The sequence below is a fragment of the Manis javanica genome, chromosome 4, assembly GCF_040802235.1.
Source record: "Manis javanica isolate MJ-LG chromosome 4, MJ_LKY, whole genome shotgun sequence".
Lineage (NCBI taxonomy): Eukaryota > Metazoa > Chordata > Mammalia > Pholidota > Manidae > Manis > Manis javanica.
The window spans coordinates 78,142,891-78,169,847 of NC_133159.1; the positions used below are offsets into that span (position 1 = coordinate 78,142,891).

At 36.5% G+C, this 26,957-nt stretch overlaps 1 protein-coding gene across 5 annotated transcripts in view; it reads left to right on the plus strand.

Annotated features, from left to right (window-relative positions):
* Window positions 1-26,957, plus strand: part of RPAP2 (RNA polymerase II associated protein 2) — a 109,181-nt gene that overhangs the window by 50,107 nt on the left and 32,117 nt on the right. For 3 of the 5 annotated variants that reach the window (XM_073234274.1, XM_017666488.3, XM_036997956.2), the window contains exon 11: window positions 7,005-7,073. In XM_073234274.1, the coding sequence (XP_073090375.1) occupies window positions 7,005-7,073 (69 nt within the window). Of the gene's footprint in view, window positions 1-7,004; window positions 7,074-11,220; window positions 14,343-26,829; window positions 26,953-26,957 lie in introns of those variants that run through there. The other 2 variants (XR_012130236.1, XM_036997955.2) reach the window with 2 other exon arrangements.

Sequence of the window (26,957 nt, forward strand, 5' to 3'; positions counted from 1 at the left end):
CATGTGTGTCTTTTATCATTTGTTTTTTGTCATTGGTAAGGTGTCTGTTAAGGTGCTTGGCTCATTTTTAATTGGGTTTTTTGTTTTCTATTGTTAAATTTTAAGAGTTCTTGTGTATTTTGGATAAAAGTCCTATATTAGATATCGGCTTTTTTTTCCTACTGATTTATATAATTTTTTTATTTAGTGTGGTCTTTCTAACTGCTTTCTGAGAAACTAAGATGACTACAGTGTATTTTATCATCAACTGCTAAGTAATAGAATTTACTTCTGATTTTTTAAGGCTTAAATTTTCATAATAAAGACCTAATCTTGAAGAGGGGTGAAATAGATGGCCGTGTGAGAAATGAGGCACAAACCTCATCCCAAAAATCATGTAAAACACAAAAATACAACAAACATAACTAATCCTGGAAAAAGCAACCCAAAGGCTGCAGAACAGACTGCCTACATCTGGGCGGAAAGAGAAGACCTCACAGAAAAGGATAAAGTAGCAAAGCCACGATCTGGCGGGACCCAAGAGCCTTCCTCCCACCCCAGTCCACAGGCACGAGGAAGTGCAACAGAGCAGGGAGGGAGAAGAAGCCCAGGACTACTGAACACCCACCACTGGAGATCTGCTCCAGGAGCATGAACCCACATTACTTGGTGTTCTGGAGATTAGTTGGGTTGGAAAGCAAAGATGGGCAGAATACTCAGAGAGACTGAGATTCCAACCGCTTATAGAAAACAGGTATGCACAAATGGCTCCTCTGAGACAAAAGAAAGGCAGGCCATTTGAAAGCCTTCCCAGCAGTGAAAAGGGTGCTAAGTGGTGCTAAAGGGGCAAATATTACATAGAGCTTGTTTCTCAGGAGAAAGGGCAGGTGGACAAAACATCCTGGCATGGTTAGCCCAGCAGGTTGGGAACTCTCAGGAGCTTCAGACACTCCAGGCCAGCACCAGTACTGCTCACCTGCTGCCCATGCCATCACACAAGGCCAGCCAGAGGGTGGCCCCACCTACAGCAGCTACAGAGCTGTAGCACAGAGGATTCTCCCTGCATTCATGGCCCACTGGACCTGGCAGTGGAAGCAGGCATTATAGCCAGAAAGGCAGGAAACCCTCCCAGCTGAGCTCTTTCCTCCAGGCAGGTACTGGTTTCACTTGCCTGCAACCCCTGCCATTGCTGCAGGTGCATGGCAGCTCCATAGAGTAGAGCTTCTGGGCACTAGATGGAGCTGCCTCTACAAAGTTATTATTCCATAGGAAACACTTAAAAAATGAAATGGCAAAGGAATTATGTCTAACAAAATTACAAGAAAAAAGTGCCAGAAAGGGCCTAGTGAAACATATCAACAATCTTCTTGATATAGATTTCAAAATAAAAGTCATAAATGTGCTCACAGAGCTAATGAAAAATATTCAAGATCTTAGGGAGGACTTCAAGAAAGAGATAGAAACCTTGAAAGATACACTATCTGAAGTGAAACATACAATGGAGGGATTTAAAAATAGATTAGGTGAGATAGAGAAGATGGTAAATATAAATTAGATAACAGGAAAACAAGCTAAGGCACAGAGAAAAAAAGGATCTCTAGGAATGAAAGAATAATAAGAGAGCTGTGCAACCTATCCAGACAGAACAATATTCACATTATGGGGGTATCAGAAGAAGAAGAGGGAGAAGAATAGAAAGTCTCTGAGGAAATAATTGTGGAAACCTTCCCCAGTGTAGGGAAGGAAATACTCAGGTCAAGAAAGTGCAGAAATGTTCCAACAAAAGGAACTCTAAGAAGGCAACACCAAGACACAATAATTCAAATGGTAAAGATCAAGGACGAAGAGTATTGAAAACAACCAGAGAGAGAAAAAAATCACTTATAAAGGAAACCACATCAGACTATATCAGCCAAAAGGAAGTGGCATGGTGTATTTAATGCAATGAAACAGAAGGGCCTCCAACCAAGATTACTCTACCCAGCAAGATTATTTAAATTTGAAGCAGAGATAAAAGTTTACAGATAACCCAAAGTTGAGGGAATTCACCACCCACAAACTATCTCTACAGTATATCTTAAAGGAAGGGACTGTTCCAGATGGAAGTGCTCCTAAGGCCAAATAGCTGTCACCAGAGAAAAAAAACCACAGTAAAGGAAACAGACCAATTAATTACTAAGCAAATACAAATTAAGTCAACTACCCACAAAGTTAGTCAAGGATACACAAAGTATAGAATATGACAGCTAATATATAAAGAGTGGATGAGGAAGAAGAAGGGGGAAAAATCCCTTTAGATTGTGTTTGAAATAGCATAATAAGTGAGTTAAGACAGATTGTTAGATAATAAGGAAGGTGCCCTTGAACATTTGGTAACCACAAATCTAAAGCCTGCAATGGCACTAAGTACATATGTATCGATAATCATCCTAATTGTAAATGGACTGAATGCACCAATCAAAAGATACAGATTTAGAGAATGGATAAAAAAAACAAGATCCATCTATGTGCTGCCTATAAGAGACTCACTTCAAATCCAAAATCCAAAGACACAGACTAAAAGTGAAGGAATGGAAAAAAATATTTCATGCAAATAGAAAAAAGCAGGAGTAGCAGTACTTAGACAAAACATTTCAAAACAAAGAAAGTAAAAATTGACAAAGAAGGACATTATATAATAATAAAGGGGTCAGTCCAACAGTGACATATAACCATTATAAATATCCATGCACCCATTATAGGAGCACCTAAGTATATGAAACAAATACTAATAGAATTAAAGAGGGAATAGACCGCAACACATTCCTTTTAGGAGACTTCAACACACCACTCACGCCAAAAGAGATCAATCAGACAGAAAACAAGTAAGGAGACAGCGGCACTAAACAACATAATAGAACAAATGGAACTAACAGACATCTACAGAACTCTACACCCAAAAGCAGAAGGATACACATTCTTCTCAAGTGCACATGGAACATTTTGCAGAATAGATCATATACTAGGCCACAAAAAGAGCCTCAGTAAATTCAATAAGATTGAAATTGTGCCAATCAGCTTCTCAGACCACAAAGGAATGAAACTAGAAATAAATTATGCAAAGTAAACAAAAAAGTCCACAAGCACATGGTGGCTTAACAACGTGCTCTTAAATAATCAGTGGATCAATGACCTAAAAAAAATAGAGATCAAGGAATACGTGGAGACAAATGAAACCAACAACACCCCAAAACCTGTGGGAACTGCAAAGGCAGTTCTGAGAGGAAAGTATATAGCAAAACAGGCTTACCTCAAGAAAGAACAATCCCAAATGAATCGCTAAACTCAAAATTAATGAAACAAAAAAGAACAAGTGAGGCTCAAAGTCAATAGAAGGATGGACATAATAAAAATCAGACCATAAATAAATAAATATGAGAAGAATAAATAGGAAGAATCAATGAAATCAGGACCTGGTTCTTAAAGAAAATAAAATAGATAAGCCAGACTTATCAAGAAAAGAGTATACATACATAAACAATCAAAAATGAAAAATTAAAGATCACTGGACACCATGGAAATACAAAGAATTATTAGAAAATACTATGAAAAATAATATGCTAACAAATTGGATAACCTAAAAGAAATGGATGATTTTCTAGAAAAATACAAACCTTCCAAGACTGACCCAGAAAGAAACAGAGAATCTGAACAGGTCAATTGCCAGCAATGACATTGAATTGGTAATCAAAAAACTACCTAAGAACAAAATCCCTGTCCCAGATGGCTTCATGACTGAATTTCGTCAAAACATTTGAAGAAGAGCTAATATCCATCCTCCTTAAAGTTTTCTAAAAGGTAGAAGAGGAGGGAATACTTCCAAACTCATTCTATGAGTCCAGCATCACTCTACTACCAAAACCAGGCAAAGACACCACAAAAAAAGAAAATTATAGAGCAATGTCCCTGATAAACATAGATGGGAAAATATACTCAAGAAAATATTGGCAAATTTAATTAAAAAATACATTAAAAAAATCATTCATCATGACCAAGTGGGATTTATTCAAGGGATGCAAGGATGGTACACTACTCAAAAATCACCAGATATCCATCCAACATCAGATATCACGTCAGCAAAAAAAAGGACAAAATCACATGATCATCTCAATAGGTGCCAAAAAAGCTTTTGACAAAATTCAACATCCATTCATGATAAAAATTCTCAACAAGATGGGTATGGTGGGTAATTACCTTAATGTAAAAAAGGCCATATTTGACAAACCCCCAGCCAATATCATACTTAACAGTGAAAAGCTGAAAGCTTTTCCTCTTAAGATCATGAACAAGTCAAGGATGCCCACTCTATTCAACATAGTACTGAAGGTCCTAGCCATGGTAATCAGACAACACAAAGAAATAAAAGGTATCCAGATTCATAAAGAAGAAAAACTGTCACTGTCTGCAGATGACATGAGATTGTACATAGAAAACTCTATAAAGAATCTGCCAAAAAACTACTACATGTAGTAGCTGAATTCAGCAAAGTTGCAGGATACAGCATTAATATACAGAAATCTTGCATTCCTATATACTAACAACTAGCAAAAAGAGAAATCAGGAAAACAACTCCATTTACAATTGCATCAAAAAAGAATAAAATACCTAGGAATAAATCTAACCAAGGAAGTGAAAGACCTATACCTTGGAAACTACAGGATACTCATGAGAGAAATTAAAGAAGACACCAGTAAATGAAAATAGTCCCATGCTCATGGATAGGAAGAATTAATATTGTCAAAATGGCAATCCTGCCTAAAGCAATCTACAGATTCATTTCAATCCCTATCATAATACCAACAGCATTCTTCAACAAACTAAAACAAACTATTCTAAAACTCATATGGAACAACAAAAGACCCTGAATAGCCAAGCAGTCCTGAGAAGAAAGAACAAAGCTAAAGGGATTATGTTCCTTAACTTCAAGCTCTACTACAAAGCCACAGTAATCAAAACAATTTGGTACTGGAAGAAGGATATACCCATAGATCAATGGCAAAGAATAGAGAGCCCAAATATAAACCCACACATGTATGTCCAATTAATATATGATAAAGGAGCCATGGATATACAATGGGGAAAAGAAAGCCTTTTCAACAAATGGTGTTGGCAACACTGGACAGCTATATGTAAGAGAATGAAACTTGATTACTATTTAACTCCATACACAAAAGTAATCTTGAAATGGATCAAAGACCTGAATGTAAGTCATGAAAGCGTAAGACTCTTAGAAGAAAACAAGGCAAAAATCTCTTGAATATAAACATGAGCAACTTTTTCCTGAACACATCTCCTCAGGCAAGGGAAACAAAAGCAAAAATGAACAAATGGGGCTACTTCAAACTAAAAAGCTTCTCTTCTGTACAGCAAAGGACACCATCAGCAGAAAAAAAGACATCCTACAATATGGGAGAATATATTCATAAACGACTTACCCAATAAGGGGTTACCATCCAAAATATATAAAGAATTCACATGCCTCAACACCCAAAAAGCAAATAACCTTATTAAAGCATGGGTGGAGGATCCTGAACACTTTTCCAAAGAAGAAACCTGGATGGCCAACAGGCACATGAAAAGATATTCCACATTGCTAATCATCAGGGAAATGCAAATTAAAACCGCAATGACATATCACCTCACACCAGTTAGGATGGCCAGCATCCAACAGATAAGAAACAACACATGCTGGTGAGGATGTGGAGAAAGGGGAACCTTTTCCTACAGTGTTGGTGGGAATGTAAATTAGCTCAACCATTGTAGAAAGCAGTATGGAGATTCCTCAAAAAGCTAAAAATAGAAATACCATTTTACCCCAGAATCCCACTCCTTGGAATTTACTCAAAGAAAACAACTTCTCAGATTCAAAAAGACATATGTACCCCTATGTTTATCACAGCACTATTTACAATAGCCAAGAGATGGAAGCAACCTAAGTGTCCATCAGTAGTAGATCAATGGATAAAGAAGAGGTGGTACCTATACACAATGGAATATTATTCAGCCATAAAAAGAAAAATCCTACCATTTGCAACAACATGGATGGAGCTAGAGGGTATTATGCTCAGTGAAATAAGTCAGGCAGAGAAAGAGAAGTTCCAAATAATTTCACTCATCTTTCAAGTATAAGAACAAAGCAAAACTGAAGGAACAAAACAGCAGCAGACTCACAAACCCCAAGAAGGGGGGACTAGTGGTTACCAAAAGGAAGGTGTTGGGGAGGGTGGGTGGGAATGGAGGGAGAAGGGGATTAAGGTCCACTGTAATTGGCAATCCCAATAAAGGTTGGTCACAGGGAAGGCAGTGTAACATGGAGAAGACAATTAATGACTCTATAGCATCTTACTATGCTGATAGACAGTGACTGTAAAGGGTTACTATGCTGATGGACAGTATAAAGGACTAGGTGAGGATTTGACAGTGTGGGTGAATGTTGAAACCACAATGTTTATGTGAAACCTTCCTAAGATTATATATCCATACTGCAATAAAAAATGACCGAATAAAATTTATTAAGATGTCCATTTCTGTAAATTATGGGTTATCTAAATTATCCACTTACAAAACTAAATTTCTATAAATTATGGATTATGACATCCCATAATTGCCTTCTGCCAACCTAGGACAAAGTGCTAAAGATTAAAGTTAAAATCAATAGTTATTTACCTTATTAGCTTTAAGGAAACATTTGATTAGGAGAAAAAATACAGGATAACAGGGAGGTGTGTGTATTTATTTTAATAAACCATGCAATTTAGTTTCCTGTATTTCTATATTCCCATCTTGTCTAATAGTGGTATGATATAAAAATGAGGCAGGAGCACTTCCTTTGGAGAGGGTCATTATTAGATACTGAGTATCAAGCCACAGTATTATATTATTGGCTCTTTCCCATCAAATATAACAAGAATAAAATAATAGTGTTCTTTCACACGTGATGTCATAAATAACACTCCTTTGGTAAATTTTATCTTACTGTCTTTCAGATTAACAAATAGAAATATTATACACAAACCTGCAGAGTGGACCTTAATTGCTATGGTGTTGCTGTCTTTGTAAGTACCCTTTCAGATTTTTAACTCTTAAGTACTAAATATGAAGAATTTTGATTAGGGGAAAACAGAGCTCATTGATTTTGTAGACATCCCTAGAAAATGTTGTTCCTCTATTTTTTGCCCTTTTTTCCTTTCCTGTATAATAAAATTACTTTCATATAAAGTGTTATGACATATATGACAAGCATAATCATTCCCTTTATGTTTTTTTACCATCTTTTCTTCTAAAGGCCTTTTACTTCGCAAATATTAGTTGTTCTTTTAAAAGAGAAGAACATCTCCATGCATCCCATTTCGGATATATACAGAATAGTCTCTTAATTTCATTTTTAACAGTGCATTTCATTAACAATTAATGGGCCTCATTATTTTACATCTGTATTTTTACCAACATACCTAATGCTATTTCATTTTTCTTCAACATATTTTATCATCAACAGCATCAGAAAAGTTTTATTTTCTAAATTAATGCACATCTTTAAAAATTAAGCAGATTTAAAGGAACTAAAATACTAAACAAGCATATATAAAATATTTAACAATTCATTCACCTTTTAAGAAATCACTAGTGGTTTCTAACGCTGTCTTTTGGTAGGGTTAAAACCATCTAGTAAGTGTAGTGTTTTTCAGCTTGAATTGCAGAAGTGTGCTTTTGAAGACCATTCATTACGGCTACTTGGTGCTTGTTAGGTCATTGGAGCCCATAGGACATTGAATACTTACTGGACACTCACAGATCAAGAAGTATTATGAGCCACCCTCATAGCATCTCCAGCCCTGCTTCTCTTTCTTTGATATTGCTTCAGCCTGACATGTTATTCTGGCTCCACTACCCAAGAGAAGGCTGTGCTGGGAGGCATTAGAGTAGGCTTCAGTGAGTTGGCATCTGTGTCACCCAACCAGATACAACTCACATGATTCATTAAATCAGAACACAGAAAATAACTTACTTGAATGCCCTGAAATAAATTTTTTATCAACCATTGAACAAATCTTTTGTTATTTCTGCTATTCAGTGTTCCAGTTGAATTGGTTATTTGTGAAAGATCATATTGATTTTTTTAGAAAGTCCTTTACATTTTGTGAAATTTGTAAATACTTTGGTCACTGACCAAAAAAAATAATCCGTATCTTTGCTTACCCACCATATCCTATGCCTGCTCATAAACCCTCACAGATAACTGTTTAACTGTACTTCTGCAATTCATTGTACTAAAGAGGAAGTAACTTTTTTGGTTGACATGTCAGAGGCCTAAACCTAGCAGTAATCTCAGAATCTTGCTTTCTAAGCCAGTAACTGGAAGTATATCTTAATGAGCAGCTGCTTACTGAGGATACTTGTTAGGTCCTACATTTTTTGTGTGTCAAACTCCTGCCAATTTTCTCCAAAATGTGTAGCAAAGGGGAAAAAAGGATAGAAAATGAAACAATAAAGGCTACCATTAAGTTTCATTTGATTATTACATGCAAAAAATAGACCTCTAGTGCTTGATTTTAATAGATGCACCCATGTGGCACAAAATACTGAAAGCTTTCTAGTTCTTCTATATCGTCCTATTTGACTTCCTTAACTTTGGATGTGATATAAGAGACCTCTTATTCTAGGGTAAGTGACTCCTAAAAAATAGTACCTTAATTGAATTAAAGAAATAAATGTACACATGCATATTTCACATTGTGCAATCAGTCTTGAGTCTGTAGCAGTAAACAGTATTTCTTTTTGCCATTCACCTTGAATCCTCTTAAATTATTCCCTAACCCCTACAGCTAGATCTACTCATCTTCTGCTAGTCTTTAGTCCTTTTAATTCCTGGGCAGCTAAAATCCTTTCTGGTCAGGTTCCTTTTAGCTTCTTTTAAAATCCTCTGTTACTATAGACACCAAGTCATCTGATACTTACTTGGTTTTTGCTTTTGAAGTCTTGTTTCTCTAATTCTAACTTTGTCATAGGCCCTCCTTGCAAGTTATCACTGATCCTTTCCATTCTGCACTTGCACATTCTGTGTCTTCACCAGCTGAATCTCCTTATTCTTTGGTCATTAGCTTCTCAAACGTCTATCTCCTACCCCCATATTATTGTATTTCTTATTTCCTCTTTTCTCAGGAAGTCCCCATTAGCTTTTCATGTTTCTGCCCCCACCCCCACCCTACCCCGGCCCAGGGAATGTATTGCTTATCTGATAACCCCTTTCATTCTCAGCCTTGTCATTTTATATCACCCTTTTAGAGTAAATATTACTATATAATATGGGGGTAAAATTAAAATATATATCCATGATGTTTACACTCATTCCACTGACTTCTGTAAAGTATAATTATAGTTATATTTGCACCGCTCTTTCCTCCCACTTTAGTTCACAATTACTTTTTAGAGGAGGCTTTTGTCACTGGGGAAATTAAAAGCAGGAATGAGGGTCAGTGTTGGATAAAGAAACTTAAAAACAGTGAAAAATATGGAGGCTTTTATACACCCAAAGAGGTATGCACAGATAAAGAGAAAGAAGGTAACAGACATATTTGTGGGGCAGTAACCCTACCATTCAGCCTTTTAACTTTTTGCTGCTGAGATGAACATAGACATATGTAGAGTTATCTTTTTTTAAATAATATCCTATGATTTGGAAAACTTTCACATCTACTCACAAATTTCCAATGGAATTTTTCTAGTTATTACTTGTAGACATTTCTGATTTTATGTTAAAAAACAAACCTCTTATAAGTCTTTATAGCTAGAAAAATGATTCTGCATGGCAGGTATAGGCAATGAAGATGCATGTAACAAGATAATATATTTAATATTATTATAACAATGGCACTATTCTTTGTATATTGCAAATATTGAAAATTTTTGTTAGTAGCATTCATTTTATGCATGAAAGCTATTTTTAAAAATCCTCATGAGAACCACTTAGAAAAGGATACATATATACATATATAATCCTATTAGTATGTTGCTATTCTGTCTCATCTAACTCCTATTAGCAGGAAAAATCAACATTTTGGGCAAAACATGATAGTCAAAAGAAAGAAAGAAAGCTAGGTCTTGAATTTTCATGTCTGTATTCTTAGAAGTAAATAAGGTGTGTCTGTAGTAAATCATCTTTTCCTGGTAACCTCGTTGCACTTTCACAGATGTATTAACATTAAACACTTTGAATCAGAACACATAGTTTATCAATGTATATTGGTGAGAATTTTATGCTCATGTAATCTCAGAAATAAATTGATCAAATGGAGTTGGTATACTTGCAGTTTGCCTACTCACTGCAACGCATCTATATGTAAAAATATATCATGACCCATTCTCTCTCCACATAGATTGCTCACTAATTCCATAGGACTTGAATGGCTAGTGTGACTGCAATGTTTATCAATATTTATACCATGTATTCAGACCCTAAATATTTACTAAGAGTATACAGAAAGACATATTAAAGCAGAACTTAAGCAGCAGTATACATTTAATTTTAACAGTGAAGTCATTAATGTTGGTTTTGTCCTATCATTTTTACCTAATAAATGTCATAATTAACAAAGATTCTCAAGAACTCCTTACACATAGAACATCTATAATAGAGATAATTGACGTAGGTTTTTTTTTTAATAACTGATTAGAAATGCAACTGAGTAAACTGGTAATTGGTGTTACTGCTTAAGGACTGGTTATAGTAATTTTCTATCTTACTTGAAATACTGTGTATTGAAATAATACAAAGTTGAATCTGATTTTCCCACCTAAATAATGCTCTAATAAGATATTGGGCCCTTCCTATAGTCTTGATGCATGATTTTTCATAAAAATGTGTATAAATATTTATGGTCAGGTATAAATATTTTAGTACATACATACTCAATTGTGTAAAGCTAATGTGTTTATATATTTTGATGTGTTCATATACCAAATTAGAAAGCACAAAATTACACTAAAGTGCCTCCTTATAGTATTGCATGTATTCTATGAGGTATGATTCTTATCCTACCCTGAATATAGGAAAAAAGAAACTGAAGAATCACTTTTCATCATGGTCACAGTATTCAGAATAGTTTCTTTGAGAAGATTTTGACTGGTATTTTGAGATTTTACAACCATAGGATATTTCCCTTGGCTTAATCCCTCTTTTCCTTCCCCTCTTTCCTTTGTTGTTAGTCTTCCCAGTCTTCTTTGACCTGTTATTGTACTTGAGCCTGTGAAACAAGAGGAGTCTGTGCAGATGTTGATCTAAAGCTGAGAAATCCAGGGGAAGGTCCAGACCAAGGCAAGAAGCCAAAGAGAAACCCATATAGGCTATGGAGAAACAGATTGACTGGACTGACTCCCTTTATGTGTAGCCCACATGCCAGAAATGGAAATCAGTTCTCTCTAAGTTCTTTACATTCTCTCTAAGTTGTACTTAAAACGTAACTTTTTGTCCAAGTTTAATATGAAACTTTTATAAATAGGCCACTGCTTTGTATTATGATGATCTATGGTTAAAATTGTAGCATAGGAGTCAAATGTCTTTTAGTTGGTAGTTACAGAAAGCAGTGTGTATTGTCTTCCATGAGAATGATTTGATTATCTAATGAAGGAGATGAATATATACTTTGTATTCCATAGAAAGTATGGAGGATAGCGTGATTTGTGGTAGTCTAACATGGATACATGCTATTCCTGGTTTTATGCCCTTGATGTTCTCTAATGGAAAGCTTTCATGATCATCTCCTAAAACGTCTGCTTTCATTTTATTTATCTGAACTGTTTCCAGTGAACTGTGGCCTACTTCCTAGGCAGATAACATGCAATAGTATATTCCCCCTAAAAGCTTTTGAGTATTCTGTCATTCAGGGAGTAGCATGTAAGTCCTGGGAAATGGTATTTAAACAAGCTCAACTTGGCCATGATCATTAAACAAAAGCCTTCACTGGACACGGGCAGCCACTTTAGGTAACCATCACACAGACACTCGGTAGAGTTATTTCCCTAGGGTGGCAGGCATGAATGTAAAGATGTGACCAAGGCTTTTTGCCTCAGCAGATTTTTTTTTTGTAGCCCACCCATCACTAATTTCTTTAGAGAAATTTGTGAGCACCATGAAAAATGAAGAGATGATTATATTGGTTCTCAGATGTATCCCAAAGCCTTGCTCTTAACTTCCCTGATTTGGTTCTAAATATTTGAGACCATTATAGGATATCACTGAAATAATTTTTTATTTTTCCTTATAATTATGGAAATTCTTACATTTAGTTGAATTTTTTGTTGAGATATAATTCATATAAAATTTACCATTTTAAAGTGTACAAGTCACTGGTTTTTAGTGTATTCACTGTATTGTGCACCTGTCACCACTGTCTAATTAGAACATTTCCATCACCCCAAAAAGTAGTCTCATATCTATTAGCTTAGTCCCATTTCCCCCTCTCCCATCCCCTGGCAACTACTAATCTACTTTCTGTTTCTCTGGAATTACCTATTCTGAACATACCAGATAGATGGAATCATAATATATAGCCTTTTGTGTCTAGCTTCTTTCACTTAACATAATGTTTTCAAGGTTCATTTATGTTGCAGCATGTAACAGTACTTCATTACTTTTTATGGTTGAGCAATATTCCATTTTATGGATATACCACATTTTATATATCCTTACATAAGCTAAAGGACATTTGGGTTGTTTCTACCATTTGGCTATTATGAACATTTGTGTACAAGTTTTTGAGCATGTATTTCCAGTTCTCTTGGGCATACAACTAGCAGTGGAATTATTGATTATATGTGACTCTGTGTTTAACCTTTTGAGGAACTGCTCAGCTGTTTTCTATAAGAAAAGTATAATATTTTTTAATTGCAGTGACTACCCTCAGCCACCATACCAGGGCTGTGTGGGAATCCAGTTATTTTCTAAAGAAAAAGTAATACTTATTTAAATTTTTAACCAAAGCCTACTTTCCTATAGTGATTTTTTTCCCTAAGAATTTCATGTATTTTTGGCAGCTTTATGATGTTATCTTTTTTATCCACAGTAGTTGAATCCCCAACTTCACAGGCCACAATACATATTAAATATTACAGTCACCAGAGATCCTCAGCAAAAAGATGTGGTCTTCAGCTTACCCACCCCAGGCAGCAGCAGCAGCTGTGATAACAGCAGGTAGCAAGCCACACTTGGCCCTTCTAGCCACAGTCTCAGTTTGAGGAGTCAGTCTCCCTGTCTACCAGTGCCATCTCCAAATCCTGACTGACCTCTCGGAGAGGACAGGCCAGGGAGCTAAGAAGCATGATGCTTAAGGACACTGTTATCCCTAGCTTCAGGCTTCTGCACTGTAAGGGGGTGATAACTGTTGTGTATGGACACCACCTGTTGGTTCCATTTCAATCTTAGAACATTGAAAAATAGTTGGATCACTTTTCTAAGGGAATTATTAGAGCAACAATTATTTAAAAAACATTTTCCAGCATTCATCTACAAAGCTGCTCTATAGATCTCTCACAAAGAGGATTTAGATATAAAGTTTTAAAGTCACTACAACCCAGCCCTTTAAGCAAACCTATGTATAATATATCACTACAGAGTAAGTTTCAAAGAACTTGTTTCTTTTGAATTAGAAATATCAGTGGAAAGCACCCCTGCTTCCTTATTAATAGGTAATCCTAAGGCATTAAGTGCAAACATTATCAGGGCATAAACCATCTGTTGTAAGAAAAACATTTTATTTTAGTTGGCTGTAATAGTCTTATAATCAAAGTTTTTATCTCAGTTTTCTAGGTAAATAGTCCTGAAAAAGAAAGCCCATAATGACGTATCTCTTTATGGTACATTCTTCTTGCCTATTTTTCTCAGAATTCCATAATAGTAGTAGCCTCACATACCTCTTGGTTTTTCAAATTTTAGGACTTTAGCTTTATACCTAGGATAACACTAAATGCAATTTAAATTTATGTAAATAGGTTTTATTAAGCATTATATTTTTATTAAATGTAACTTTCTTACCCCGAGACCACTTCTTAGCAATGCAAGTGTCGCAAAACCCTAAATTGAGTCTCATTCTAGATTGTATCCTTTTTCTCCGCTTGTACTAACAGTGTAGACTTGCACAAGTTTCTTAACCTCATTGTGCATTATTTTTATTATTGGCAGTACGGGATATTGGACTAAATTCAAGTTAAATCAACTTGGCAGTGTGAATTCAACTGTGAGATGTTATAAGAAACTATTTTAATGCAATTTGTCAAACGCTACTGAAAGAGACTGTGAAGATGAGTATGTTTAGCATTAGAAACAATTTAACTCTGCTGACAGAGATGTTATAAGAAACTATTTTAATGCAATTTGTCAAACGCTACTGAAAGAGACTGTGAAGATGAGTATGTTTAGCATTAGAAACAATTTAACTCTGCTGACAGAGCCGTGGTGACACTGCCCAAGTATTAGTACCTTGTTAGGTAGCTTAGTCATTAAGCTTGGCAGGCTTATGAAAATTGAGGGAAGGCAGACATCAATATATGCACAGGTAACTACATTAAAAAGTTGAATGTATTCAGTGGCAGAAAAGAAGCACAAACTGTTGTGGGGGTTCAAAGAAGCAAAAGATCGCAAATAGGAAGATCAAAAATGCTTTCACAGAAGTGGGATTTGTAATGGCCCAAAAGATAGTGTTTCAAGAAATAGAAATGAAAGGATGAGAGCATTCTAGGAGGTACCTATAGCATGAAAAAAACAAAAAGAAAAGATATAGTGAAGAGCACAAAATAACTGGGAACAGTGGTTGGGAAGTTGGGTCTATTATAGAGACTGAACTGTGCAAGTCATTTAAATTTTGAGCAGAGAGTAACATCATGAAGGCTGTACTCCAGTAAGACCAGTTTTGCAGAGATCTGGAGTCAGATCTGACCCTGTCTTCCACCTTGCACCACCAGTTCTTCAAAGCTTTAGTTGCTCTTAAAGAAAACCCTCTAATTGTGGCCTGTATGACCTGGCACAGTCCAGGCCCTTCCTCCCCCACCTCATCTCATACCATCTTGTCTTGTTCTCCCAATTCCTGTCACTCTGACCTTTCAGCCCTTCTCATCATACTTTCTCTCACTGTAGAACACAGGTTGTTTCCCATGTCCATAAATTCTTACCTCCCCTTCTTTCTATGGTTAATACCCCTTCATCTTTCAGAACTTGAGGAAGTGTCTCTTCCTCAAACTTTTCCTAACTTCCCTGACTAGATCAAATATATTTGTAAATATGCTTTCATAACACTTTTCCCTTATCTTCCCTAGCACTTGTTGTGTTTTCAGTTTTTATTTAATTGTATGATTAATTGATTAATGCCTGCCTTTCTCACTCACTTTTAAGAATTTAGGGGCTGGTTCAATGTCTGATTTTACTCAACCATTATATACAGAGCATTTAGCATTGTGCCTAGAACACCATAGATTTATAAGATCTGACAGTGAATGAGTGAATGAACAAATGAATGAGATCACTTAGGAGGCTATCTGGGTTGCTCTTTGTTGATGCCTTCCCTCCTGCCTACAAGTGCTTATTCATCTTTAGAGTTTAAAAAACAAAACAGAAAAAAAACCCACGTGTATCCTTGTCCTTAATCTCACTGATCCCTCAGGCTATAGCATCCATTCACTTAACAAACTTCTTGAAGAGCTAGACTGCTGTCAGTGCTTTTCATTAATCCTTTGCATTCTGCCTCTTGACCACACCATTTATGAAGTTTATTTTCTCAAAGCCTCTACTAGTAACAGCCTGAGCAAAGAGCACTGAAGCAATGAACTAAAGTGATTAGAATGAAAATGTAATGGTAGAGACAGGTGATGAGAGAGAGAGAGAGACATTTCAGCTGCCGAATTTACAGGGTTCAGCAATGGGGTTGGCGGAGGGCAAAAATGTTTCCACAATATTAAAACAGATGACTGGGGAGATACTGGTTCCTTCAGGAAAGTGAGTAGGAGAAACTAACTGAAAGAGATGATACATTGGTTTAATACCTGTTCTACAAGCACTAAACTACTCCTGTTCAGTTTGAGACTCAGGCAGATTACCCAGTTGGATGGTTCCCCAGTAGTTGAAAATGTGGAATCAGAGCTGATTCCAGAAAAATCTAGGAAAATCAGAGACCTAGATTTTGGAGTCAGCCTTGGATGGGTGAGATGGCAGGGGTAGATGGTGTTAAATTCAGAGTCAGGATGAATTAGAACCTGTGGAACAGCCGCATCCATGCCAAGGATGCCTGAGGAATACAGAGAAAGCAGAAAGGGGGGAAGTGGACATTAAAAAAAATACCGGCTACATAAGAAACACCATGCTAGACTCTTCACATGCATTATTTTATTTGATCCTCACAATTCAGTGAGGTCAGTGGTGCTATCCCACCTTCCAGAGAAAGAAACAGACTCTAGGAAGACAAGCACTTTGTCCAAGGTCACAGGTGGGATTCAGACTCAGACCTGTCTTCAAAAGGTGCATTTTTTTCTGGTCAGTGTATTTCAGAAAGAGATGTATACAACCAGAACACTTGAGGAATCCAGAACAGGTTGGAGGTTCAAAAAAGGAATAACCACCTTTCTGAGACCCAAGTAGTTTTCCTCTGCTAAACAAGGGCAAGGACTGAAGAAAGGCTGGGGTTTTGGCAACAAGATGGTTGTAGGTGACATTAAGAAAGCAGTTTCCATAGAATGATAGGAGTAGAGACCAGATTGCAAGGGCTGCTCTAGTAGGCAGTTGTGAAGATACTAGACGTAGCAGATGTTGACCACTCTTTCTATATGGTTGGTAGGAGAGGGAAGGAGGGAGGGATTGTGACTCAATGTGACATGGTAAATCTTCAGAAGAGTTCTCAGGGTAGTAGAGGCTTGAGTGTGTTGGTAGCAAGGGGAAAGGAGATGTTAGACAGGCAGAGTAACTGACAGGATGTGGCCTATGAAGAAACTGGGAGTGTCATCAAAGGCATATTTGCCTATGACTTCTTCCCTAACCCCTATTAACTACCTCCCTTTCTCACTTTTTCCCCCACGGTTCTCTGCTTTCCTTGAAGGTCACTGTTATTTGGTAGCACATGGCCTCCTGTACTTAATTTCAAAAGTAAATGAACCAAATCTTGTATATTTCTCCTTCCAAAAACCTGTATTAATTAGTATTATTGTTTCATTACTTGCTCTGATCAGTTCTCACCCCCCTCCACACAGGTCAGTGATCTGCCCTAGCAGAATTAATATAGGACAGCATTTTAAAGCTTAACCTATACAACCTCTGTGTTTAATTCTGTTGACTTTTTCTTTTTTCCAATTCATGATTTTTACCTTCCCTGTCATCTCATCTTTCATGACCCACAAATCAACCCCAGGGACATACACATGTACTTCACACACAAAACACACACACACATTTCCACATGAGAATAAGACTTTTTATTCATCCAAAAAAGTGTGTTTTGTGTAAGAAGTATTAAACCAGGAAAGATGTCTGCATAAGTGAGGTGAATTTGAAACTGCCTTCTTACCAAAACATAATCTCCATATACAGGTCTAGATTACTTATGTCTTCCCTAGTGCTGAGCCCTCAGTCTGGCACTTAGTAAGCACTCAGTGAGTATTTGTAGAATAAACCAAATGAATGAATGGACTGGAGAAACTTAGATAAGTTAGTGTTGACATTGACTTAAAGAATTGGTAGCATTGGTAAAATTGCATTGCACGGGAAAAAAACAAAAAATGAAAATAGTTATGTACTATTATGAATGAAAGGAAAGACAGTGATCCTGTGTCTCTGTAATGAGTCATATTTGCTAGGATGGGTATAGTCTGATAAGAATGTGACTCTTTAGCCCAAAAAAGAATTAGTACTTTTAACTTGCATTGCCTTTTTGCAAATAGGTTTTTGTAAAATCTTTAATAGAATGAAAAACAATTAAAATTAGATATAAGATTATCTTTTAACTCATATAATTATAAAATTACTGAACATTTTAACTTTTTAAATGTTTCTTTGATTTAAAAACTTTATTCCAAATGTTGCTTTACTATTATCTTCCCTGAAACTCTTATTATCTGTGAACTGTTCAAATAGAAGAATTGGTTACAAAGCAGTTAATCACCAAGTATATAGATATAGCACTAAGTCTTTTGTCTAATGCATCACAGACACAATTCTGGAGAATTCTTTAACTATTTTACATGTTGTTTGTTTGCTGAATTGGAAACATGTATCAAATATTAATGGGTTCTAATGGAAAATTTTACTCAAGAGGCATACTCTTTAACTAGTTTTACTGAATGTATTCTATTAACTAGTCTTGCTAACTTGAATGAAAGTTAAAAGGAGAAAATGATAATTTTCAAGTGTATTGAGTTTCTTAAATTCAAGCTCCTAATTGCCTAATGTGTTTTTCTCTCTGTTGTCTTTATAAATATTTGTTTAAATTGCTTATTATAGAGCCTTAACACCTATTTAATATTCTTCCTGCCTCTGATTTTTCTCATTCTGATAGTTCTACTTAACAGTGAAGTCATATGGTTCATGAAGGCAAAATTCAAATGCTTCCATTTTATATTTTTGCTTCTGTTTAAATGTTTTTACGAAGCTTTAGAGCAGATTATAAAGGCCGAAGAGTAAAACGAGGCTTGGTATTACCTCACTGTCACTATTGCTGTTTGTGTTCCCACAACCCATTTTGGGTGAGGAGTTTGAGTTTTTTTCAGTGAAGTAGGATATGAAGTTGTACTATAAGAGTAAACAGATGATGGTTGGGTAGACAGTGAAAATGTGTTAATAAAGTAGTCACTGAGATCCAGAAAAAGAGCTAAATAACCAAGGGCCCAAGAAACTTGACCAGATGAGGCCAGAGGTCAGTGGTATTGATCTGCAAGAAGTCCCCTTCCTCATCCTGCCTTCTTACGCCCAGGACTTTTCAGACCCTACAGTAGGTGTGGGGAAAGCAGGTTGTAACATTGGTCTCAGGTTGTGGTTTTGATGAATAGGAAAGCTAGAATAAGGATGCAAGAGATTCAGAGGAGTGCTGAGAGAGATTAGTTCAAGAAATCAGATCAAATGTAACTGGTAAAGGATATGGAGTGATCTTAGGAAGAAAACTGGTTGTCCCAGTCAAATATTTCTTGTGTCCTTCCCCACAAAGGTGTATGCTTCAAATATCCCCTTTTCTTTTGGTGACATTTCCATCTTCCTAATTAACCAGAAGTAAAATCTGACTTGTCTTGTCCTTAGCTTGTGTATCTAATCAGTTGCTAAGTCCTGCTTTTGTAACTTTACCAGATGTTTTTCTCCTTCTCCACTGCTCCCAGCCCACATCAGGCTTTCATTACTTGCCTTGACTGCTGCAATTACAGCTGTCCCAAATAGGTTTCCTTCTAGTTGCCTCTTCCCTCAACTAGCCCATCTTTCCTCCAGCTATAAAAATAATCTCAATAAAGTATGATTCTGATTATTCTGACCAGGGCAGGCTTTGTTCAGAAACTTAGTGGCACCCCACTTACTACCACATAATTTTGCTTGACATTCAAGGCCCTCCTAACGTGTTCCCAATCTGCCTATCCAACTTATTTCTCTTTTGTGTCCTTATATTGTGTCCACTGTTTCCCCCTACAAGCATCTTTGTTAGCACTGTGAGAGCTGTGCTTAAAATATCTTTCATAACTGTATGTCATAGCCTTCAAGTCCCAGGTCAAATGTCACTACCTCCTTAGAAGCCTTCCTTAATCCCCAGGGCAGAAATGTCTTCCTTGTATAAATTACTATAGATAAGACCTCTCTTTTGGACCATACATATTGCCTTCTGCTTTGTTACATAGGTATTTATGTGACAATCTTATTTCCTTTGCTGTTCAGTTTTTTTCCAACAGTATAGTTAACAAGTATAGCAAGTTAACAGAACTGCACAAATATATTCAATTCAAAACTTTAACAGTAGTTCTCTATACTTGTTGTAAATTAGAACTACATGGAGAGCTTTTAAAAAATTCTAATACCTAATTCAAAGATTTTGATTCCTTGGTCTGGAATGGGGCCTGGGCATATGCATTTTTAAGTTCCCCAAGTGATTGTAATTTATGCAGACAGAATTGAGAACCACCATCCTTAATTCTACTGTAGTTATTAATGTGCTAGGTAGAGATAATGCTCTATCAGTTCATTTAGCCATGTCTACCAGGATTTGCTTGCTTAGAGGCACTTAACTTTCTTCTAAAGTTCTTCATTAGTTAATGGTATTGGAAGGTGCTTCTTGGCTGTGACAGAGAAAGGATAAATTAGAAAAAAAATGGAATTATCAGTTTTCATTAACACATTTTATTCCATAATGACAGATTTCAAAAATTGTTTGAAGAGCATATACAAGTGGGCCTTGGAAATCTTAAGTTATACTCAGTTCTTAAAATGAATCAGACATGTGAGCTTATGTGGTATAGTGGTTAGAAGTGTAGACTAGTGGGAGTACTTCTGGGGCTATTTGCTCATCTCTTACTGACTGTGTGACCTTAAGAAAGTCACTTGAGCCTCAGCTTGGAATTAACACTTGCTGTAACTTCACAGGAAGGTTGAAGACCAAAGAGTTGGTTTCATAAAGAAAAAAATATTTTTACGAACTTGGAAATCTCTAATGCTACTTATGTTTGACCCAGTGGTTGAGATGCTGCCACAAAGGAAACAACTGAGAAGAACTGGCATTCTTCAAGGAAAACACATTCATTTGCTGTAGTGGAGAAAGCCACCCACTGTCTGTTTTAAAGCATCTGGATTCCTTGGCAATTATAAAGCCACATTTAGTCTTTACTTTAAAACAATACAACAGCAGTCTAGGAAAGTGCCATGAAGTAGTTACTTCTTCATGTGGCCCAGTCCATGTTATTTTATGGAAGGAGAGAAGCACTTTCACAGGATGGTTGGTTTGGTTCTTTGTGCTCTGGTGGCTGTTGTGTTACTTTATGGAGGAGCCCAGGGGCCACAGTTTAGACAGATGTTTTTAGAGAATCACTGACAGAATTGATCTTCTGCCTTCTCCCCAGTAAGTAAAAGCAAGGTGGAAAAAAGAAGTATGTTCAGTATGAGATCCTAATTACTTGCTTGCTAAGAAGCCCTGAATACACAGATTAAATTCCATTTGAAAGCTTATAAGTAGAATTTTGTTTAAATATCTGAGAGAGGCCTTTTGCAGAATGTCCTGGGTTTCTGTGAGCCTTCAAATTTCTGAAAATAGATGACATTTTGACCCATTGAGTTACCTACTGGTCACAGCTCTCCTTTGTTTCAGTTTTGAATGTATGTTTGTACAGACAAAATGCTGGTTTAATCCTTTGTCATTTAGCAATTTTTCATATAAAGAAAGAAAGAAAATTCCAACTCATTTTTTTTTTAAGACAAAATACAGGTTAAGTGATGACTGTTACTGCCATGCAGGAAAAAAAGGAGTAGTAATACTTGATAGATGAGCAAGATGCCTTTGTGATAAAGGTGTCCATGTTTAACACAATGTTCCTAAACAGTGTGACCCTGGATAAATCCTTTATCCTGTTCAAAGCCTCAGATACCTCAGTTGTCAAAAGGAAACTAGGTGGATGGGTTGAGACTAAATCACATTTGAGGGAATTAAGTGGGGTATAGACTCATAAAATAAGACTATGCAGTTACATCTCATCTTTTAGAAACTTCACTTACACAGCCCATTATTAATAAAGATGCCTCATATAGCCCAGAAGATGTGTTTTTGTTTGATTCTAAGCCTCCAAAGTCAGTTATTGTAATATCTCTTCTGTTTTAATTAGTAAAGTGACAAGTATAGTGTCTGTACATATAAACATTTCAAGTATTTCTGTTAAACAGAAATTTCCCTTACCTTCTCCTTCTCCTTCCCAGCCCTAACTTCTGAAGGATGAGAGAAAGAGGTTAAAATTTCTTTCAAACCCAACCTTATCTTTTAGCTGTCTCTCCGTGTTCATCATCTTATGCATGGTAATCAGCCAAACAGGCTTCCCAACGGCAACAGAACTCTGTATGAACCCAGTAGTTTCTCAAATCTGATAGGTACAGAAAAGTTTGTGGCTTTTCACTTCCTGTCTCTTCCTCCAACCCCAAACCATAGAGATGCTTGCTTTCTGGTGACATTTATTCACATAGACATTCTCACAGTTTTTTCCTCCCTTCAGATTGTGTTGAGTATAAGGAGTGTTTTTCAGTCATTTTATTTGATTCTGTGAGTTTGGAAGTGAATAACAAACGCTCAGAAAATTCCCCCTAAGAGTTACTGCTTCTCTTACTTGGGAGGATCAGGTTATCGGAAATCTGTGCTCTATCATTTGGACAAGTGCCTGGTGTGACTTCACATATATCACCCAGATTATCCAGGAAAGGATAATTCAGACCTTGCTATGATTTCCAGGGTTCAGGAGCTATATTATGTATCCTCGGGGGAATGAGTACAATGAGCAAAGCAGTAGGGACCACAATGGGAGAGGCCTTTTAAAAATCCAAGCTCATTACTGATTTTTATTGCACTACAGAAGCTGGATAACAGAGTTCCATCAATTGTTTAGCTCTACTTGCTTAATAACCACAACTTTAACTCTTAAATAACTTCCTCTGTTGATAGGATACAGTGACTCACAAAATTATAGGTGACTTGCTTCTGAGGCTTAATCAAGAGTCTGTATAGCTCTAGTTCCTTGCATGTAAGGATTTATAAAAATGCCACTTTTTAAAAATCTCTCTCATTTCAGTTGTCAAACTTTGAAACTCCTCTTACTCCTGTGTATAATAATTCCTGTTAACCAGATGTTGTTTGATAGCTCAGTACTAACAAATGGAGGGTACTTGTCCTAACCTGATTTGCAATCTCTCCTTTTGATGTGTAGCATATGTGGAGCAGTCAGCTAAATAAAAGTCTTATCATTAAGATGCAGTTTGACACTTGGCTTTTTGCTTTTGTTGTCATGCTATTCACCATATGGTAAAGAACTAGTTATAGAAGGTTGCCTGGCTTTTCAGAATAGAGATTTGAATCAGTAGAGTTTTCATGAGAAGTTTCTTGTTTGTGTTTTATACATTGCAAGTTATTGTCATTTTTTTTCAAATGATATTCTCTAGCACAGACTGTTTGTGGTAAGCTAGTCTCTCAGTGTCACCGTTAGAGATTTTTATTCATACTTAGAACACTTGAAGGAAATAAATTGAAACATAAAAATACTTTCTTTTTTCTCATGGCCAATCACATTTTCTGTTGATTATGTTAAAGATATTTTGTACATAAAACATGTTTTTGAATATATGGTATATTACTATTTATTTAAGTAGAGTAATTATTTGGCCACAGTTCATTGTGGTTTTCTTTAATGTCACTGTTAGAAGTTGCAGGACTAGAATAGAGACTTGAGTCTCTTTCAGTATATAATGGGAGTTGTTCTTTAATGAAAAGGTTAGACAAATAAGTGATTAGCATATCATAATTAATAGTGTATAGATAAAGGATTAAGAAGAAAGGAGGAGGCTGGGGAATCAACTTAAAAAAAAGTGGCAGGGGGTGAGGTGATAGCATCCTAAGATTGTATTTCAAAGAAAACAAACATGGGAGATTTTATTTTATGATAACTTTCTGTGGTGGGGAGGTATGTTTAATGTTTTGAAATAATGAATTTGCATAATATTTATATTCTGGGGCACTGCATTTTAGGAAAATGAAAAGCTAAAAGAGGGTATAAGGAAGAACGCCAGTCTGAATAAGGAGCAGTCTGATGAAATCTATGAGGAAAGATTACAAGGACTTAGAATTGAGAACTATTTTTAAGGTAGGAAGGAATAACTTTTAAAAGCTTCCTGAAAAGAAAGTTCTGTGAAAGAGAAAACAAAATTCTGCAAGAGACATTTAGATTGTATATGAGGAACAATGTCTAGAATTATAAGTTAACCATTACAACTTGCTACACCGAGGTGTAGAATCCCAGTCCTTCAAGATCACAGAGGTAGTTTCTTCAGTCTGTGTAAATGGACCAAAACACTACGTTAAGGATGTTGAGTCTCTTAGATCATTTAACTCTTAATGGGAGGAGAGTAAAACGGAATATGATTCCAAAAATGGTTGAGACTTTCTTTTGTGGCAAATACACAGAAATAAAGACTGATACTAGATTGTAGATACCCTAAATTGCTCTTCCTTTTGGCCAAGTAAATTTCATCTCAATTAGAGTGAATTTCCTCTCCTTTCACCGTTTCACCTGTGAAACTAAAGTACTTTTGTTCCTGAGGAAGGCATTACCCAGCACCCACTCCAGGGCCAGTTCCTAGTTCCTTGCTCCACAGTGTCCTCTGCAGGACTGGAAGCAAACTAAGGTTACAAACCAAGCCTGCTCAGTGACACTTAGAACTACTCAGTTGGTCAATCTTAACACGTCCCTGACAACCCTGAGTTCCAGGACAAGTGGAAGTGAAGAGGGGAAATGCAGGAACAAGCAATGGTTCTTGATTTAGTACTTGGTCTGCCTGGAATTTGAAGTTCTTCTCAACTCACGAATAGATGTTCTGAAGTATTCTGGCAGGAATGTCTGCTGCTGTGTGCAAGCAGGAGGGCTAGTCAAGAAAATATTTCCTCTAAAAATGAAAGGAGGGAAATTTTATGAAGAAGAAAAAACATTTCAGTAAGCACAATAAATAAGTGGCCTCTTAAGTTATTTCTTCATTCAACAAGTAATTGTTAATAATCTACAGTGTGCCAGGCAGAAGGGATACAGTGAATAAGTTATTGCCCTTGTGACATCACCTTCTTTTAGATGGGAGACAGTGAACCAAGCTAACAAGTAACAGAATTAGACTATTGTAAGGACTATGCAAAGTAAAGTAGGTAGGTAGAGAGGATGAGAGTGAGGACAGATTTCAGTTAGGAGAGGTGACATTTCAACACAACTGAATGGCATTAAGGAGCCCACCATGCAGAGATATGGGAAACAGCATCCCCAGAAAAGAAGACAGCCAGACTAAACCTTGAGGACAGACTAAACCTCAGCATAATTGAGGCAAAGGTGGGCAGTTTGGCTGGAGTAAGCCAGGGAATCTCCAGCTAGATCTTATGAGATATTTTTGGCTTCTTTAAGCATCTTCCATACTTTGGTGATCCAGTGTACAAGAGGTCCTTCATGGACCAGATCCTGAATATCCTACAGCCAAGTGGTTCTTCTAGATTTCTCATGTTCTGTTTTAATTGCTGTCATCATCAGAGCTATAGTATATAAAGCATTATATTAGTAACTGAGTTATTCAATTTAAATTAAAATTAGTACATATAATAATCTTCTAGCATAGGATTGGCAAACTTTTTGTAAAGGGTCAGATTGTAAATATTTTCAGCTTTGCTGATCTTCAGTCCCAGTTACCCAGCTCTGCTGTTGTGCCACAGAAGCAGCCATGGAATACATAAATAAATGGGCATGGCTTTTTTTTTCATAAAACTTTATTTACAGAAATAACCAAGCCAGATTTGGACCACAGATCTGTTGTAGTACATTGTGAAATGCTGATAGGAGGAAGCAGCAATTTTAGTTCTATAATCATTCACTAAATTATTAAAGAGAATAAGCCTGTGGGGAATACAAAGATGGATGAATGAAATGTAATCCCAGTCTCCCATCCGTCTGGTAGGTGAGAAAAATATATATAACTAACAATACTTACTTTCATATTACTTGAAATACAAGAATATACTTATGTGATTGAAACAATGAAAATAAAAGACCTAAAGAAATTAGATTTCTCCTACAAATAGTTATTAAAGCAGGAGAATGATGTGATCAGATCTATGAGAAAGGATTGTGATGGCAATGTGGAGAATTGAATTGGATTGGGAGACCACGTAGGAGGCTGTTGTCCAGGCAAGAGATAATTAACATATTAGGATAAGGGCAGTGAGAATGGAGATGAAATGGATTCAAGAAGCCCCTCAGAGGAGAATCAGCAGGACTTAACAACTGATTGGACAAAAAATATTAAGGGGTAAGGATTGAAAATGATTGAGGTTTTTAAGAACAGAAGGTTTTGATGAAAATAAGATGTCAGAAATTCAGGTTTGAATGTAATGTGTTTAAGATACCTTCTGGACATCCAATGGGGAAAAACCTGGGTTAGAAGTTTGAGGTTTGAATCATTGATAGTCAAAGCAGTGAGCTGGAATGTAGTACAAAAAGAAGAGGGTTGTTATGAAACCTTAGGTAAGACCTGTCATTAATGGGCTGGTGAAAAAAGAAATGCCACCAAAAAAGATTGTAAAGAATCAGGGGTAGAAGAATAGTGACAGCTCAAAAGCCAAAAGAGGAGAATTCTAGGAAGAGAGGAAGTGACCAGGTACATCAGTACTGCAGAACCAAATGGGAAGAAAAGAGGAAGCTTTTAGATGTAGCAATTAAGAGACCATTATTGACCATGAAAAGAACAGCTCCAGTAAGTCTTTGTTCATTTGTCATTGGGCCCGATTCTAAACACAGGTAGGGACTGCTGCTTAGTGCTTTGTGGTTTCCAAAGCCATCTTCCATGGTCACTGCTAAGAAAAGCAGATACTGGATAGAACGCTGTCTGCAAGCTCAGTGCAGTGCTCCTCTGCATCAGATAGATCCTCAGACTCCACTCAACTCAGTACACCTTTCATTAAGACAGCAGGTACCCTAAAAAGAATCCCAGCAGTTTGTTAGTAGCATTTTTGGCAATGGCTAAAACCAACTCTTATCATTGACCAAAACTATAATAAACTGATAAAAAGTTATGATCTTGCCTCTGATTCATCTGTGTAGGTAGGCACAGAAGGTTCTTGCTACAGAGATGACATGGAAATGCAGAAATGCCCAGTAAGAATCCAGGCTGGAAGAGTGGACAGATAGTCATTACCTATGCAGTAAGAAAACATGTTAAAGTAGGTAAG